The sequence below is a fragment of the Carcharhinus amblyrhynchos genome, chromosome 18, assembly GCF_965287045.1.
Source record: "Carcharhinus amblyrhynchos chromosome 18, sCarAmb.v2.hapA, whole genome shotgun sequence".
Lineage (NCBI taxonomy): Eukaryota > Metazoa > Chordata > Chondrichthyes > Carcharhiniformes > Carcharhinidae > Carcharhinus > Carcharhinus amblyrhynchos.
The window spans coordinates 14,315,035-14,329,840 of record NC_137341.1 but is presented as its reverse complement, the minus strand read 5'-3'; the positions used below and the strand labels follow the sequence as shown (position 1 = coordinate 14,329,840).

Sequence of the window (14,806 nt, the reverse complement as noted above, 5' to 3'; positions counted from 1 at the left end):
GTGCTAGGAATTTACCAGTATTAAAATTAAATGACATCAATGAGTGGATAGCCAGGTGCCACTGGGGGGAATATCCATCATAGAAGGGAAATGATGATGGCCTTGAAAGGTTGTGAATTGGAGGCAGGGGGAGGGGTTATATGGAGAAAAGGCCCATTGATTTCTTGTGGAGATAGTGATGTGGAAGAGATGAAACTGTGATGGGAGGATAGGGCAATTACAGAAAGGAATATGTTAGAACGATAGTGAGCACAGAGAGAGGCCATTTGGCCCATTGGACTTTAGCCTGCTGTTGTGAGACTTCTTACATTGTTTCTGCACCAGCCATCAAGCAATTTTCTATTCCAATCTCATTTTCCAACACTTGGTATGTAACTCTGTTCATAGGTGGGATTCAATCTGGTGGCCTCATTGGGACAAGCATATTCCCCATTGCTAGAAAAACAGATTTATTTTGGAATTCTCCCTCTTGAGAAATGACTTCAGAGCTCAGTTAGGATAATTACTAAAATTACATCTCACTGAAGGTTCATTGAAGGAAATTATTACCCTCTTGAAGACCAAATCTCTGGAGGGAGGGATCCAATTTTGTCGTCTCTTCATGGGGCCAATTCCTCCTTCTCCTGCTATTGGTTGGCAGGTGCTCTGTTTGGACGACCAATCACTGGCGGTGTGGTCTCTTCCCCCTTTCCAATCACTGGTCACATTGTGGCTCCCCCTCCTTTCCACCAATAGAAAGCAGGCGCCTGCCAGCGGATTGTCCAATCAGAACTGTGATCTCCTGTCAACCAATCAGAATGAAAGGACGCGGCCCTACCGCCAGCCAATCAGCGAGCGGGGAGAAAAAGCACGCTAGACCAATCGGAAGTCAGGTCTGTCCAGCCGGGCTGCGGACCAATGGGAGTCCGGGTTGGAGTGGGCGGTGCTAACCAATGGGCAGCACGCTCGCGCTCGCCTCCAGCTCTAACCGACGGAGTTGGGCTGAGGGCGTGGGGGGGGCGAAAAGGCAAAGTTTCCGTTACAAACCGCCTCAAAACGAGAGGAAAACCCGACGGGAAGTCACCGGATAAGAGGCCTTTACGTCATAAAATTTAATGTTTTACTCTGTTCCGGGCATTTAAAGTTCTTTTAAAGATTTTTTCTTCTTGTCAGATTAGATGTGCAAATCTAAACCTGTGTGTGTGGGGAGAGCAGAGTGTCCCTTGGTACCTCTCTGACTAAAGTTCAAAACTCGTCGGCAGAGGATATTTTAATTTCTCCGAGTAAAAGTTTGGGAGTCGTTTCGGTTATGAGTTGAAACTTTTAACTGGTGGGACTTGGCTTTTGAAGATTTGACATTTTAAAAAAAATAATTCTCGGTTTGGAAGAAGAAGTAGCAAACTTTTATAATTCAGGGAGATTAAGTGAATAAAACAAACAACCCCGGACCGTCGGAGTTAATTATTAACCAGGTATTGTTTGCAGAAGGCGGGGTGGGAAGTTTCAGGATTGCTGTTCTGGAGTTTTCCTTGGGCTGCCTTGTGGAAAGTATCCCGAGGATTGGGAAGAAAAAGCGTCCATTTGCACCTTTCTCTCCTTCCTTCGGTCTGTTGGAGCCAGGGGTGTCGCATAGCCCACCTCTCCAAGAAATCAGGACTTTATTGGGGAGGGGAAGAGAAAGATTTCTCCCACCCAGGACTACTTCTGGGGGAGAGAGATCCGAGCCCTAATCAGGGAGGTGGCCAATTATTTGGAAGGCGGCAAGAGCTTAAACCAAACACGAATCTCCTCCCCAAGGCAACCAGCCAAAAAAAAAACCCAACTCGGCAGACGGCTGGTGGATTTCGTTCAGTTTAATGTCTATATATACATGTTCATTGGGAAAGGAAAAATATCATTGGATCAGTAAATACCAAAGCCCATCGATTGTTACACAGCCAGCTGACTGGACTAATCGAGGTGATCAACAGATGATGAGAGACGCGAGTTGTGGGCTGCTCGATGCTCGGGTCAGCGCCGTGCTACTAGTGGACACTGATAGGTATCCGGAGGTGATCAACACCCGGGAGGCTGCAAACTCGGGCCCGGAGACAGCGGTCGGCGATTCCAGCGGGAGGAGGAGAGCGCGCTCCGGGGCGACCAGCCGCGAACTAATTGTCAACCCGGCGACACCGGCGATCAATCAGCAGCCGGAGGAGGGTCGGTGCCAAAGGATGGTCCTGCCGCAGGGACCGGTCGGCAGCCCGCGCCCGGCACCAAGCGGCGGGCTGAGGTCGGTCCAGCAGCGCCCCGATCCACACTGCGATCAGCGGGTGGGAATTGTCAAAGAGGACGGGAGTGCGGACCATGCAATCAATAACCAAAGGGAAATGAAGCGAGGGCCTTGCTTGAGAGGAGTGATCAATAACGAGATTGAAAACCGAAGTGCCGAGATCGGTGCATTGATTATGGGACCGAAATCGGGAGTATTCAAAGGAACAGTCGGGTATGCTGGTGCGAGAGGAAACTTTAATTTGTTTGGATGTTTTGGGAGATTGTGGACGTTTGTGCTGTTTCATATCCACGTGCTGCAGTCCCTGGCCCAAGGTAAGATTAGAGTGCAACATTAAATGAGTCTGATGTGCTCCCAAAGCGGGGAATTGAAGTGATGTTTTGGGACTCGATTTTTTTTGTACTAAATAATCTTACAGGTGATCATAAGGACCGTCCGGAGTACACGTGTGTATTGCTGTCCCCCACTTTAAATGTTGACATGAAAATGTGAACAATTTTACAGTTTGCATTTGGTTAGTTTGCAATATGCTTGATAGTAAACAAAAAAGTGTAATTTTGCAAGCTGCACAGAGCACACAAAAGGGTTAAATGTAAAACGTGGAATATATTGTGCTATCAGTTTTCACAGCTTTACTTTCCAAGCTGACTTTGTAGCATTAAGAAACAATTATCCACTGGTGGGTGAGTTAATGAGACTGCGTCCTTTTCAGGTTTTTGCCATGGGAACAAAATAAAGAATTGAAATGTTACCAGCCAGTATAAATTAGCACTTCCACTTTTCATTACAGAATTGCAACGCCAAGTAGCAGTCTAATGTACGTATTTATTTTATCGATTCCGTGCAATCTTTCAATCTCATTGTTCTGTAGTTTTGAACATCACATTGTGGAATATTTGTTTATATTTTGTATTTTTTCCCCTGTATTTAAACAAACTCCGATGCAGCGAACCGGCAAAAAATGCTGTTGACATTTTGCTTCCTAATCATTATCCCGTGTTACAGACAGTATTCGAAACCGGCGTGTTTTATCCTGTGAATGAATGAATTGTACCGTATGTTGTATTGCATGTGGTGTATTGCTGAAGTTCTTTTGCTTGAGGGATACACCATCATAATTTATATACATGCCAGCGCCTCGTTTATTCAAGTGCCAATGCTCTAAATTAAATTCGTATCCCTGTAAGAAATTATGTTAATTTAGCACAAAAGGACTTGTACGTTGTACTCGTGTAATTGTTTTCACACTTCAAAAAAAAGAACCCTTTAAAATTGGAGTACCTGTCCATTAATTCTAACTTTTTTCTTTTTGCTATCATTTGTATTCAGCTGCACAATCCTACTTATTAGTCCTTTTTTCAAAAATCTTAACACTTGCCTTGGAGAACAGTTTGAAGTAGTGGATGGATTCACAGGTTGATTAACATCTGACAGGCCACGATGTCAATACTCCTTTCATGGCAATAACTACCTTTTTATACCAGCTAGTAGGGTGTTTTGTCCTATACAGCAGAACACTTTTATGGGTGCCAATAACCCAGTCAATGAGGAGGACCACACACACCCACCAGATATCAGTCAAAGCTCCAGTGTCCACTTGCTGGGACAGTCTGGAGGAGTGCTTAAGTGCTGCACCTTTTGACTGTGAGGTTGGAATGCTATCACAACGCCAAAGGCTCATAGCATTAATCTTGTTAATTAAAGGTAAATTGGTGATGGGGAAATGCAGTTTTTAGTATGTTATTCAAGATCCTCTGCAGTCGAAAATTTGGGTTTAATTTTGTGGAATTATTTTGATTGTAAATCCCAAGCAAGGCAGAAACCAGTCACATATCTTGAGTTTTAACGAAAAATGTTCACAATTAATCCGTACATTTAAGTATCCAGTGCAATGAGTCATAGAATATTAAAGCATAAACATCAGGTCAATACTGATTTTTTTTCAAACTCTCTTCTGGAAGAGAGTCCCTACTGATTAAGAAAATTGCCGGTCACTCCACTATTAAGGAGGGTATAAGACAGAGTTATGGACCTGTAAGGCTGGTGTCTTCTATAGGGAGATGCAGTTGGACAAGCATGAACTGATCAAAGAGCCAGCAAGAATTTGTAGAGGGTAAATTGTGCTGAACAAACCTATTTGAATTTTGAGATAGTAAAACTAATGTGGTAGAAAAGGGAGAATTAAAAGCAGTGCTTTATGTGGGCTTCCAGAAGCCATTCAGTAAGGCTCCACAATTGAGACTTCTTAAAAAAACACACAAAACTGAAGGCAACTTATGACATGCATAGAGAATTAGTTTAACGCAAAGAGCAAGCATCATGGGTATAAACTCCAGTTGGAATGGTGTGATGCACAGTGCCGCCCCAACAGATTGTACCAGAGCCTCAGCTTTTCACCATGCCTGCAAGTGTATTGACAGTTCTAAGTCAGGTGGCATGGGAAATTGTGTAATTGGGAAGAATGAGGCGACAAAGGATAAGTGAGTGGTAAAGATATAGGGTATTACGTGAGAGATTGCAGAGCTCTGAGATTTGAGGGATCACAAGGCTAGTATGCAGGTACAGGAATTAGGAAGGTAATAGAATATTGTTTTTTGTGCAAGACTTTGAATACAAAAGTAGGGATGTTATGTTTCAATTGTACAGGACACTGTGAGACCACATTTGGAGTACTGTGCACAATATTGATCTTTGAAGGAAGGATGTAAATATGTTGGAAGCAGTTCAGAGAAGATTTATTAACCCAATATCTTGAATGGGCAGGTTGTCTTATGGGGAAATATTGGATAGGCCTAGTTTTGCATCTACTGGAGCTTAGATGAGTCAGAGGTTAATTGGTTGAAACATGAGATCCTGAGAGGGCTCCACAGGATGGATGTAGAGAGGGTGTTTTCTCTTGTGGGTCAATCTGGAGCCAGGGGTTTAAAAATGAATTGCTTGTTTAATACAGCAATAAGGAGAATTTTTTCTGAGGGTGGTAGGTCTTTGGAACTCTCTTTCTTAAAGAGTAGTGGAAGCAGTGTCTTTGATTTTATGGCTGAGGTATGTAAATTCTTGAAGGGGTGAAAAATATCGTGGGTCGGTGGAATAGAGGTGGTAAATCATCAACATGATCTTAGAATCAAAGAATCCTTACAATGCTGAAGGAGGCCATTCAGCCCATCAAGTCTACACCAAATCTCTGACAGAACATCTTGACCCAGGCTCACCCCTTGTCATATCCCCGTAACCCCATGCATTTACCCACTAATCATCCTAACCTACATCAATTGGGACACTAAGGGACGATTTAGCATGGCCAATCCACCTAACCTACATATACAATCCTACAGTGCAGAAAAAGGCCATTCAGCCTGTAAAGTCTGCACTGACCACAATCCCACCCCAGCCCAATCCCCATAACCCCATGCATTTACCTTAGCTAGTCCTGTCACCCTAAGGGGCAATTTGGCATGGCCAATCCACCCAACCCATGCATCTTTGGACTGCTGGAGGAAACCCATGCACACACTGGGAGAATGTGCAAACTCTACAGAGACAGTGACCCAAGCCGGAATTGAACCCAGGTCCCTGGCACTGTGAGGCAGCAGTACTAACCACTGTGCTACCATAGTACATCTTTGGACTGTGGGAGGAGACCAAGCACTTGGAGGAAATCCACACAGACGTGGGACAATATGCAAACTCCATAGTCACCCAAGACTGGAATCAAACCCTGATCCCTGGGACTGTTATTAAATGGCAGAGCAGGCTCAAGGATTCGAGTGGCCCACTCCTAATTTGTATGTTTGTAAAATTGCTGAGGGACTAAAAAGTTGTTGGGAACAAAAATAATCCCTTATCACAAGGGAACTAGAATACATTAGGGTAAAAGTTATGTTGTCATGATATTAAGCTGCGATTATCCCAAATTGAAGTCTAACGTTCAGGTCTGGGTTGAACGCCTCTGGAGGAAATATGTACTGGACTTGGAGAGGGTGCGACATAAATTGGTTCACAAATTGATTCTGGGGTTTAAAAGGTTAAATTAAGGACACATTGCCCAGGCCAGTGCTTTTTGATTTGATTTATTGTTGACACATGTACTAATATAAAGTGAAAAGTATTGTTTCTTTGGCACTAGACAGACAAAGCACACCATTCATAGAGAAGGAAATTAGAGAGTACAGCATGCAGTGTTATAGTCATAGCTAAAGAAAGATCAACTTAATGTGATGTAGGTCCATTCAAAAGTCTGGCAGCAGGGAAGAAGCTGTTCTTGAGTCGGTTGATACGTGACCTCAGACTTTTGTATCTAAGGTGGAAGAGAGAATGTGTTGGGTCCTTAATTATACTGGCTGCTTTTCCAAGGCAGTTAGAAGTAGACAGTGTCAATGGATGGGAGCCTGGTTTGCGTGATGGATTGGGCTACATTCATGATCTTTTGTAGTTCCTTGCAGTTTTGGGCAGAGCAGGAGCCATACCAATCTGTGATACAGCCAGAAAGAATCCTTTCTATGGTGCATCTGTAAAAGTTGGTGAGAGTTGTAGCTATCGTGCCAAATTTCCTGAGTCTTCTGAGAAAGTAGAGGCGTTGGTGGACTTTCTTAACTATAGTGTCGACATGTTGGGACTAGGACAGGTTGTTGGTGATCTGGACACCTAAAAACTTGGAGCTTTCGACTATTTCTGCTTGGTCTCCGTTGATGTAGACGGGCATATTCTCCACTACGCTTCCTGAAGTTGATGACTATCTCCTTTGTTTTGTTGACATTGAGGGAAAGATTATTGTTGTTGCACGAGTTCACCAGATTCTCTATCTCGTTTCTGTACTCTGTCTCATGATTATTTGAGATCCAACCCACTACAATGGTGTCATTCAGCAAACTTGAAAATTGAGTTGGCGGGGAATTTGGCCACACAGTCATAGGTGTGTAAGGAGTATAATAGGGGCCGAGAACACAACTTTGTGGGACACTAGTGGTGAGGATGATTGTGGAGGTATTGTTGCCTATCCTCACTGATAGTGTTGTGGGGCCCTTGAGTTAAAAGGTAAAGACAAGATCCTATTGCGGTGCTTAGCATTACCCTTGACCTTTTCATCTTGTGTGGTTTTGTTAGTCCGACAGGTCAAGTATCTAAAATCCTCGAAGCCAATCATGTTTCATGAAATGATTGGCTCCGAGGATTTCACATCTCCGAATATAGAACGAGGTCTACTTGCATCACAATAATCCTGGCCTCGGCTAGCTGTGGTCGAAAGGAAATCAAATGGCTAGAAAGGCCAGATGTATCTTGAATAATAAATACAGCTTACCTGTAATTTCCCACCATGGCGCCATCTTCAATTCTCCTTGTTGGAGAGGGTTCAAAATGTTGATACGCTCCATTGGGAAGTCAATGTTATCCTAGTCATCACTGTTTTTATCAAGTTGTCCTTAACATAACACCATTTCTGCAATTCTCCATAAGTCAAAAAATGCAGGACTGTTGTCATTAATTTTAACACTTTGTTGGTATTATCTGTCTCCAACATATTCACACACTCCATTGATCTACCCTTTGCGTAATGAAAGAGCTGATTTACCAGATTTATTTTCCTTGTTCACATAATAGCCTTCAAAGTCTCTATTGATATTATCATCCTCAGTGAACGTTGTTATGGGCCGAAGATTGTGACAGCTGTTGATCACGGTGTTTTTATCAACATGACATGAGGCATTAGCAGATGTGTGAATGGCATCCCAAATTCTAAACTCTTGTTGGAAGCCTTCCAATTCCAGGCCTCTGTTCATAGCACCTAGCATTCTATTCAAGGAGGAGTCCTTGTATTTAGACTTCATGGATCAAAAAATACCATTACCTGTTAGCTGAATTAATGTTGTGTTGCAGGGAAAGTAAGCACTGAAAACATTGTTCTTCTCAAATAGTTCAGCAAGGGGATGTGCTAAACAATTGTCCAGGCACAACATGAATTTCAGCTTTTTCTAAGACTAGCAAACTGAGAATGCACATATATCTTTGGTACAAGGCAGTTGTGAAATCAATTCAAAAACATGTCCCTAGTTACCCAGGCTTTCTTATTGGCATAACAGTGGACAGGTAAGCACCTGAGACGTCTGCTGTTCTTGATGACAGCCGTTTTACATTTGTATATGCCAGCTGCATTGGTGCAACAAAGAAAATAAGTTTGTAGTATTTTTTAAACACCCATTGGTGCACTCTTCTTAGCCATTGCTAGCGTTTTTCTGGGGGATGTACTACCAGAATAAACTTGTTTCATCAGTGTTGTAATCTCTTCAGCTAAAAAGGTTTATTTGAAATTAACAGAGCAAACTTGTCAATAAACGTTTTCAGCGGCATCATGGTCTGCAGATGCTTTATAATCTCATGTTTTCAAAAGCTTATTACTATGACACTTGTTGAATTTCTGAAACTAACCTGTCATGTATACACGCTCATCTTCAAGCCTCAGTTCTTCATGATATATCGTGGCTTGCTGCATGATCAGTGGGCTGGTCAGCGGAAGCCTTTCACTCCTGTGTTGACCAATTCACTCCATTATAACAGGATCGTGTTCATCCAATATAAAATTTCAACAGTTTGTCTTTCTGCTTCTTTGAATTGTGTAAGGTGCTGATATCACCCTATCCTCCCCTTTCAATTGTCTCACCAGTGTACCATGGTCAAGTTTATGCAAAAATGCTTATTTTGCAATTGATGACACATCATGCCTCCTTTTCTCATTGTTAGCTGTCTGGTCCTTTTGCCATGTTTTGTTGCAACTTTTGTGGTAAACAGTGCGGACGAACAACTAGACACACAATGTTAAGCGCCGGATGTGGTGGCTGAAGTTTTTGTCAGCTCAGTCATGTGGGCTTGGTTAGGAAATTCCTGCGCCATAGGTTGATGAGATTTCTGGGTGTGATTAGTTTTCTGATTTTATGGGTAAAGGATCTTTGACCTGTATTAATAGAATCCCTACAATGCTGAAGTAGACCATTTGGCCCTTCGATTTGTACTGATCCTCTGAAATTGTACCTGCCTCTTCTACTACTTCTGGCAGCTTGTTCCAGACACCTATCATCCTCTGTGTGGAAAAAATTGCCCCTCTGGACCCTTTTGTATCGCTTCCTTCCCCCCCCCACCCCCCCTCACCTTAAACCTATGCCCTTTAATTTGAGAGTCTCATACCTTTGGGAAAAATGTTGATTATCTAACTGATCTATGCCCCTCGTTATTTTAAAGACCTAAAAGATCACCCATAAGTCTCCTATGCTCCAGGGAAAAGAGTTCCAGTCTATTTAGCCTCTCCTTATAACTCAAACTATCAATTCCCGGTAGCATCCAAGTAAATCTTATTTGCAGTCTTTCTAGTTTAATAATATCCTTTCTATAATAGGGTATCCATGAGACTTATCTCCTGTTCTCTCTGTTTTCACCAAACTGCTGACCACTCAACTTCTTTTTCTAAACCCATGTTAGTTGATGTTGTAAACAGTCCTCTTCAACAGTTAGCCCCTGTCTTCAAGAAAACAACTCACAACCTCAATCTCCTTGCCAGTTGCCATCTAACCTCCCTCGCCATTCCAAAGTCCTCGAACATATATTGTCATCTCCCAAATCTATTCTCACTTTTCCCAAAATCTATGTTTGAATTTCTCAATCACTCTTCTGCTCTTGTTACCCTACCAATTGGCTCTTAAAGTCACAAATAGCATCCAGTATGGCTGTAACAGATAAACTTTCCCTCCTTGACCTGTCTGCAGCCATATCATGTTTGACCACATAATTCTTTTCTCCAACAAGTTTCCACTGCCAGCCAGCTGCTCTTGTGTGATTCAATAATTACTTATCTCACCGTAGCCAGCGCATCAGTTACAATGATTGCCCTTCTTGGTTTAGCATCTTTACCTTTTAGTATCCCGCAAGGATCTATCCTTGCTCCTCTTCTATTTATCATCCTCCATGCTGCCCCCTCAACAGTATCACATAAAGACTTGACTAATCCTGGCTGGTTTCTTGCATTCCATCCTCTGTACACTTGGTCATCCAAATGCTATTGCACCAAGTCCTGTTCTATCACCCCTGTGCTCATTGCCCTACGTTGGCTCCCAGTCAAGCAATGTCTGAGTTTAAAATTCTCATCTTCATTTCAAATCCCTTAATCATCTCATCACTAACTATCCCTGCATTCTGCTCGAACCCCATAAACTTCTGAAATATCTATGCTTCTCCAATTCTGGTCTCTTGTGCAACAATGGTAACTATGCCCTCAGTCACTGGAATTCCTTCCCTAATCCTCTCTGCCAGTATCATTTTCCTCTTTTATGAAAAACAAACTCTTAAACCAAGCTTTTGCTAATCTGACCTAATATTTCCTGTGTGGTTCTGTACAAATTTGGTTTTATAATATCCCTGTGGCATGCCTTGGCATTACATAAATATAAGTTGATTAAAGGAATTGATAGGATAGATGGAGAGAAATTATTTCCTCTGGGCTACTCAGAGCAAGGGGGACTATCCTTAAAGTTGGAGCTTGGCTGTCCAAGTCAGGCAGCACTTTTTCACACAAAGAATTAGGGAAATGTAGAACACTCTGCTCCATAAAGTTATTGAGGCTGGATGAATTGAAACTGTAAAGACCTAGGCAAGAGTCATTGAAGGCCGTCAACCATGGTGAGTAAATGGAGTTATGCTTATCAGTCTAGTTTTACTAATCACTCTTCAGTTGTTCTTGTGATAAACTTCTGTCACATTATTTCTGGCAATGTAAGTGAAATTATAGACCGTTACAACCTTGAACTTCGGAGTACATTGAAAACATTGGATTTAGCTGGCTATACTGTCAGAATATAAACCAAAAATCAAAAATTTGTTGGGCTAAATTTGTTAGGCTTTCATTTGTTGAGATCAGTGTTTCGTGTCTCTTCTACATGGCTATGTTCACAACAATGACCATACTCCTAAAGTACTTACTTCATTGACTATGAAGTACTTTGAGACTTTTGGTCATGAGAAATGCAGGTCTTTGTTCTCATTTTGAAATCTGGCTTTTGAATAAAATAGGTGTAGTAAGATTGTGTACTGGTCATGTAATTAAGTTCATGTCATGTAGTACGTTCCATCTATTTTATCTAAGAATTTAATAAAGATGTGAAACTTTGAAAAACTGTTTGACCAAAAGCATCATTACTCATGAAATTTGCTGGCTTGTTTTTGGTTCCAGACACATTTCATCTGAGATTATGATGTTTTAACCAAAATCCCTTTTCTAACTCCCTAGAGTTCCAAATGCATGGGTGGAAAGGTTAGTCAAATAATTGTGTTGAGAACCTGAGAACAAAAGCAAGATGTAACTCAGCTTCATGGCCACAAATCAAAATGCTCCCCTATCTCCAGTTTCTTTAATGGGTTTTAAAGATACAGCTGCAGTATTATAATTAGCAAGTTAGATTCAGTACTTGGTGTGCCTAAATTTTCCAGTGAAAATGAAAGCAACCTGAAGTGAGAACACTTAGTACCAGAGTGGAAGCATTCTGGAAATACTTAAGAAATGTAGAGCAGATATATACATTCAAAGATGCTGGTACTCATTGAAATTGGGCAGCATGCCAATCGATTGGCAAATGGTAATGTGATGTCTCCCTTTAATAAAATGAAGTAATGAGTCTTCAGTTTACAGACTGCTGAGGCTTACACAGTTGTGGGAAAAATGATCAAGGCTTTAATGAAGTCTAGGAAATGTATAAATTGGAAGGGGGGATTTTATTTAGCGAGCACCAGCATGGGTCAGAAGAAACCACTGGCATTTGAACAATTAATGATTTTCTGTGAGATTATTGTTAGGTTGATAAAGATTTCATAATGGTATTGTCTCATTAGACTTCAAGAAAGAACAAACTTTCATTTGTGTGTTATTTGAGATAAGACTATTCATGCTGAAGTAGGCCATTCAGCCTGCTGCACCATTCAGTGAGATCATGACTGATCTGAACTAATCCGCAACCACACTTCTCTGTCTTATTCCCATACCCTTGATTGCCTTCGTGATTGAAAATGTCTACCTCAGCCTTGAACCTACTTAACAATTCAGTCTCTGCAGTACAGAATTCCACACATCTATTTCCTTCTGAGAGAAGAAATTCCTCATCTCTAACTTAAACAGATGATCTTGCTCTGAGTTTATGCCCTCTGGTCCTACACTCTCTCACAAGGGAAACAACCTCTCAGTATCTACCCTGTCAAGCCCTCGAGAATCCTATATGTCTCAATAAGTTTGCCACTCATTCCTCTAAGCTTCAATGACTACAGGATCAACCTACTTAATCTCTCCTTGTAAGAAAACCCCTCTATGTGATCAACCTATTGAACCATCTCTGGACTGCCTCCAATGCCAGTATACCTTTCCTTAGAAAAAGGGGCTAAAACCGTTCAGTGTTCCAGGTATTCCAACGTACTTTTATTATAGCCAGCTCATTACATTTTCAATTATAGTCACTTTTGTCAGGTAAACACATATGGCCAAAAAACTTTTAACTTTGAAGGATATATGTTAGCTAGGACAGGAGAATTCTCCTACTTTTAGAAGTGTCATGTGATCTCTTGCAAAGGCAAATGGGACATTATTTTGAAACCTGATCTAAAATTGACACATCCTTAGTATTGTACTGAATTCTTAATCTAGCTTATTTGCACAAGCCTTATGATGGGCCCTGAACTTGTCTTTTGATGCAGAAATGATTGATACCGTTGAGCTAATGTGACATCTGATGCTGAGAACAGGCTGATTCATAAGGCGTTTGCCTGTAATGTAGGTGGTCAAGTATTAGACTGGATTGATATATTGTTGAAAGCTAAGTAACAATAATATGGTGTAATGTTGTGTTGTTAGAGTAGAAACCAGTGGAATCTCATAAGATTTGAATGCAATGTTTGTAAATGATTTAGAGAATATTGTAATCCTAATCAAAGACCACATAGATGTTGATAGGCCAATGGGCAGAGAGGTGCCAGGTGGAGTTCCGCATGGAGAAGTATAGAGCCATGAGATTGGACTTTGAATAACTGAATATTGATTCATACAATCATAGAAATTTACAGCAAAGATGCAGGCCCTTCAGCCCAACTTGTCCATGTTGCCCTTTCTTTTCTAAACCCCTTAGCTAGTCCCTTATCCTTCCATACTCCATCTTACCTATGTAACTGTCAACAAAATTGTACCTGCCTCTACTACTACCTCTGGCAGCTTGTTCCAGACACTCACCGCCCTCTGCATGAAAAAATTATTCCTCCGGGCCCTTTTGTATCTCTCCCCTCTCACCTTAAACCTCTAGTTTTAGACTCCCCTACCTTTGGGGAAAAAATATTGACTATCTAGCTGATCTGTGTTCCCCATTATTGTATAGACGTTTATAAAATCACCCCTCAATCTTCTATGCGGCAAAGAAAAAAGCCCCACTCTATCCAGCCTCTCCTTATAACTCAAAGCATTAAGTCCTGGTAGCACCCTAGTAAATCTCTTCTGCACTCTTTCTAGTTTAATAATATCCTTTCTACAATGGGGTGACCGGACCTGTACACAGTATTCCAAGTGTGGCCGTACCAATGTCTTGTATAACTTCAACAAGGCATCCCAACTCCTGTATTCAATGTTCTGGCTTATGAAACCAAGCATGCGGAATGCCTTCTTTACTACTCTGTCCACCTGTGACTCCACTTTCGAAGAGCTATGAATCTGTTCCCCGTTTTTTTGCAGGAGCATAAGAACGGGACCAACATACCATTTTAAACATGCCTAATTATCAGACAGTTATTTGTTCTGTAACTCTCCCCAATACCCTACCGTTAACTGAGCAAGTCCTGCCCTGGTTCAGTCTACCAAAGTGCATCACCTCACGTTATCTAAATTAAACTCCATCTGCCATTCGTTAACACACTGTTCCAATTGATCAAGATCCCATTGCAATCCGAGATAACCTTCCTCAACATTAATTCAAGACCCCATTAAGTTTCATGGTATCAGGTCTAATGTGAGCAAGGAAACCTCTTGCTGATTGCCCTCTCCCTCCCTCCTTATACCGTTGAATTGATACAGCTCCATGTTGAACGCCACTTGGAGGAAGCATATTATTGCCATATTAAATGGTTGAGGTGACAGACTCGGTAATAACTTTGAGGAGTTTAATGGATGACTTGCTAAAGTTGTTAGTTCCACATTCTGAAGAAGTGACAAAAATACAGACTGGATGTCCCAATCTGACATCTTCTGAACCAAGACTGTGCTGGATGTTGGATTTTCCAGGTTTTTCAACTCCCCTGATTATTACCCTTATGTTACACTAACTGCTGAAGCTACATTTCAGTCATCCATAGTCGATTGTTTGCCCAGTCATATTTTCCTTGCGCAAGTGTTTCCCGTAGATAATACTCTGATGCAAGGAAGTTTGTTCATTAATCCTCAAGTCTTTGAAATATCCACCCCATTTTTTTGCAGGACCATAAGAACAGGACCAACATGCCATTTTGAACATGATAATCCAACCTGCTGTTAAAATGCAATGACGAGTTAAAAGT

At 41.6% G+C, this 14,806-nt stretch overlaps 1 protein-coding gene across 1 annotated transcript in view; it reads left to right on the top strand.

Annotated features, from left to right (window-relative positions):
• The first annotated feature begins 1,044 nt into the window (after nt 1-1,044).
• The window catches only part of sdk1a (sidekick cell adhesion molecule 1a), an 815,932-nt gene continuing 802,170 nt past the window's right edge, over nt 1,045-14,806 (top strand). The window contains exon 1 of the mRNA XM_080206403.1: nt 1,045-2,565. Coding sequence (XP_080062529.1) covers nt 1,836-2,565 — 730 coding nt within the window. The 5' untranslated portion in view covers nt 1,045-1,835. The remainder of the gene's footprint in view (nt 2,566-14,806) is intronic.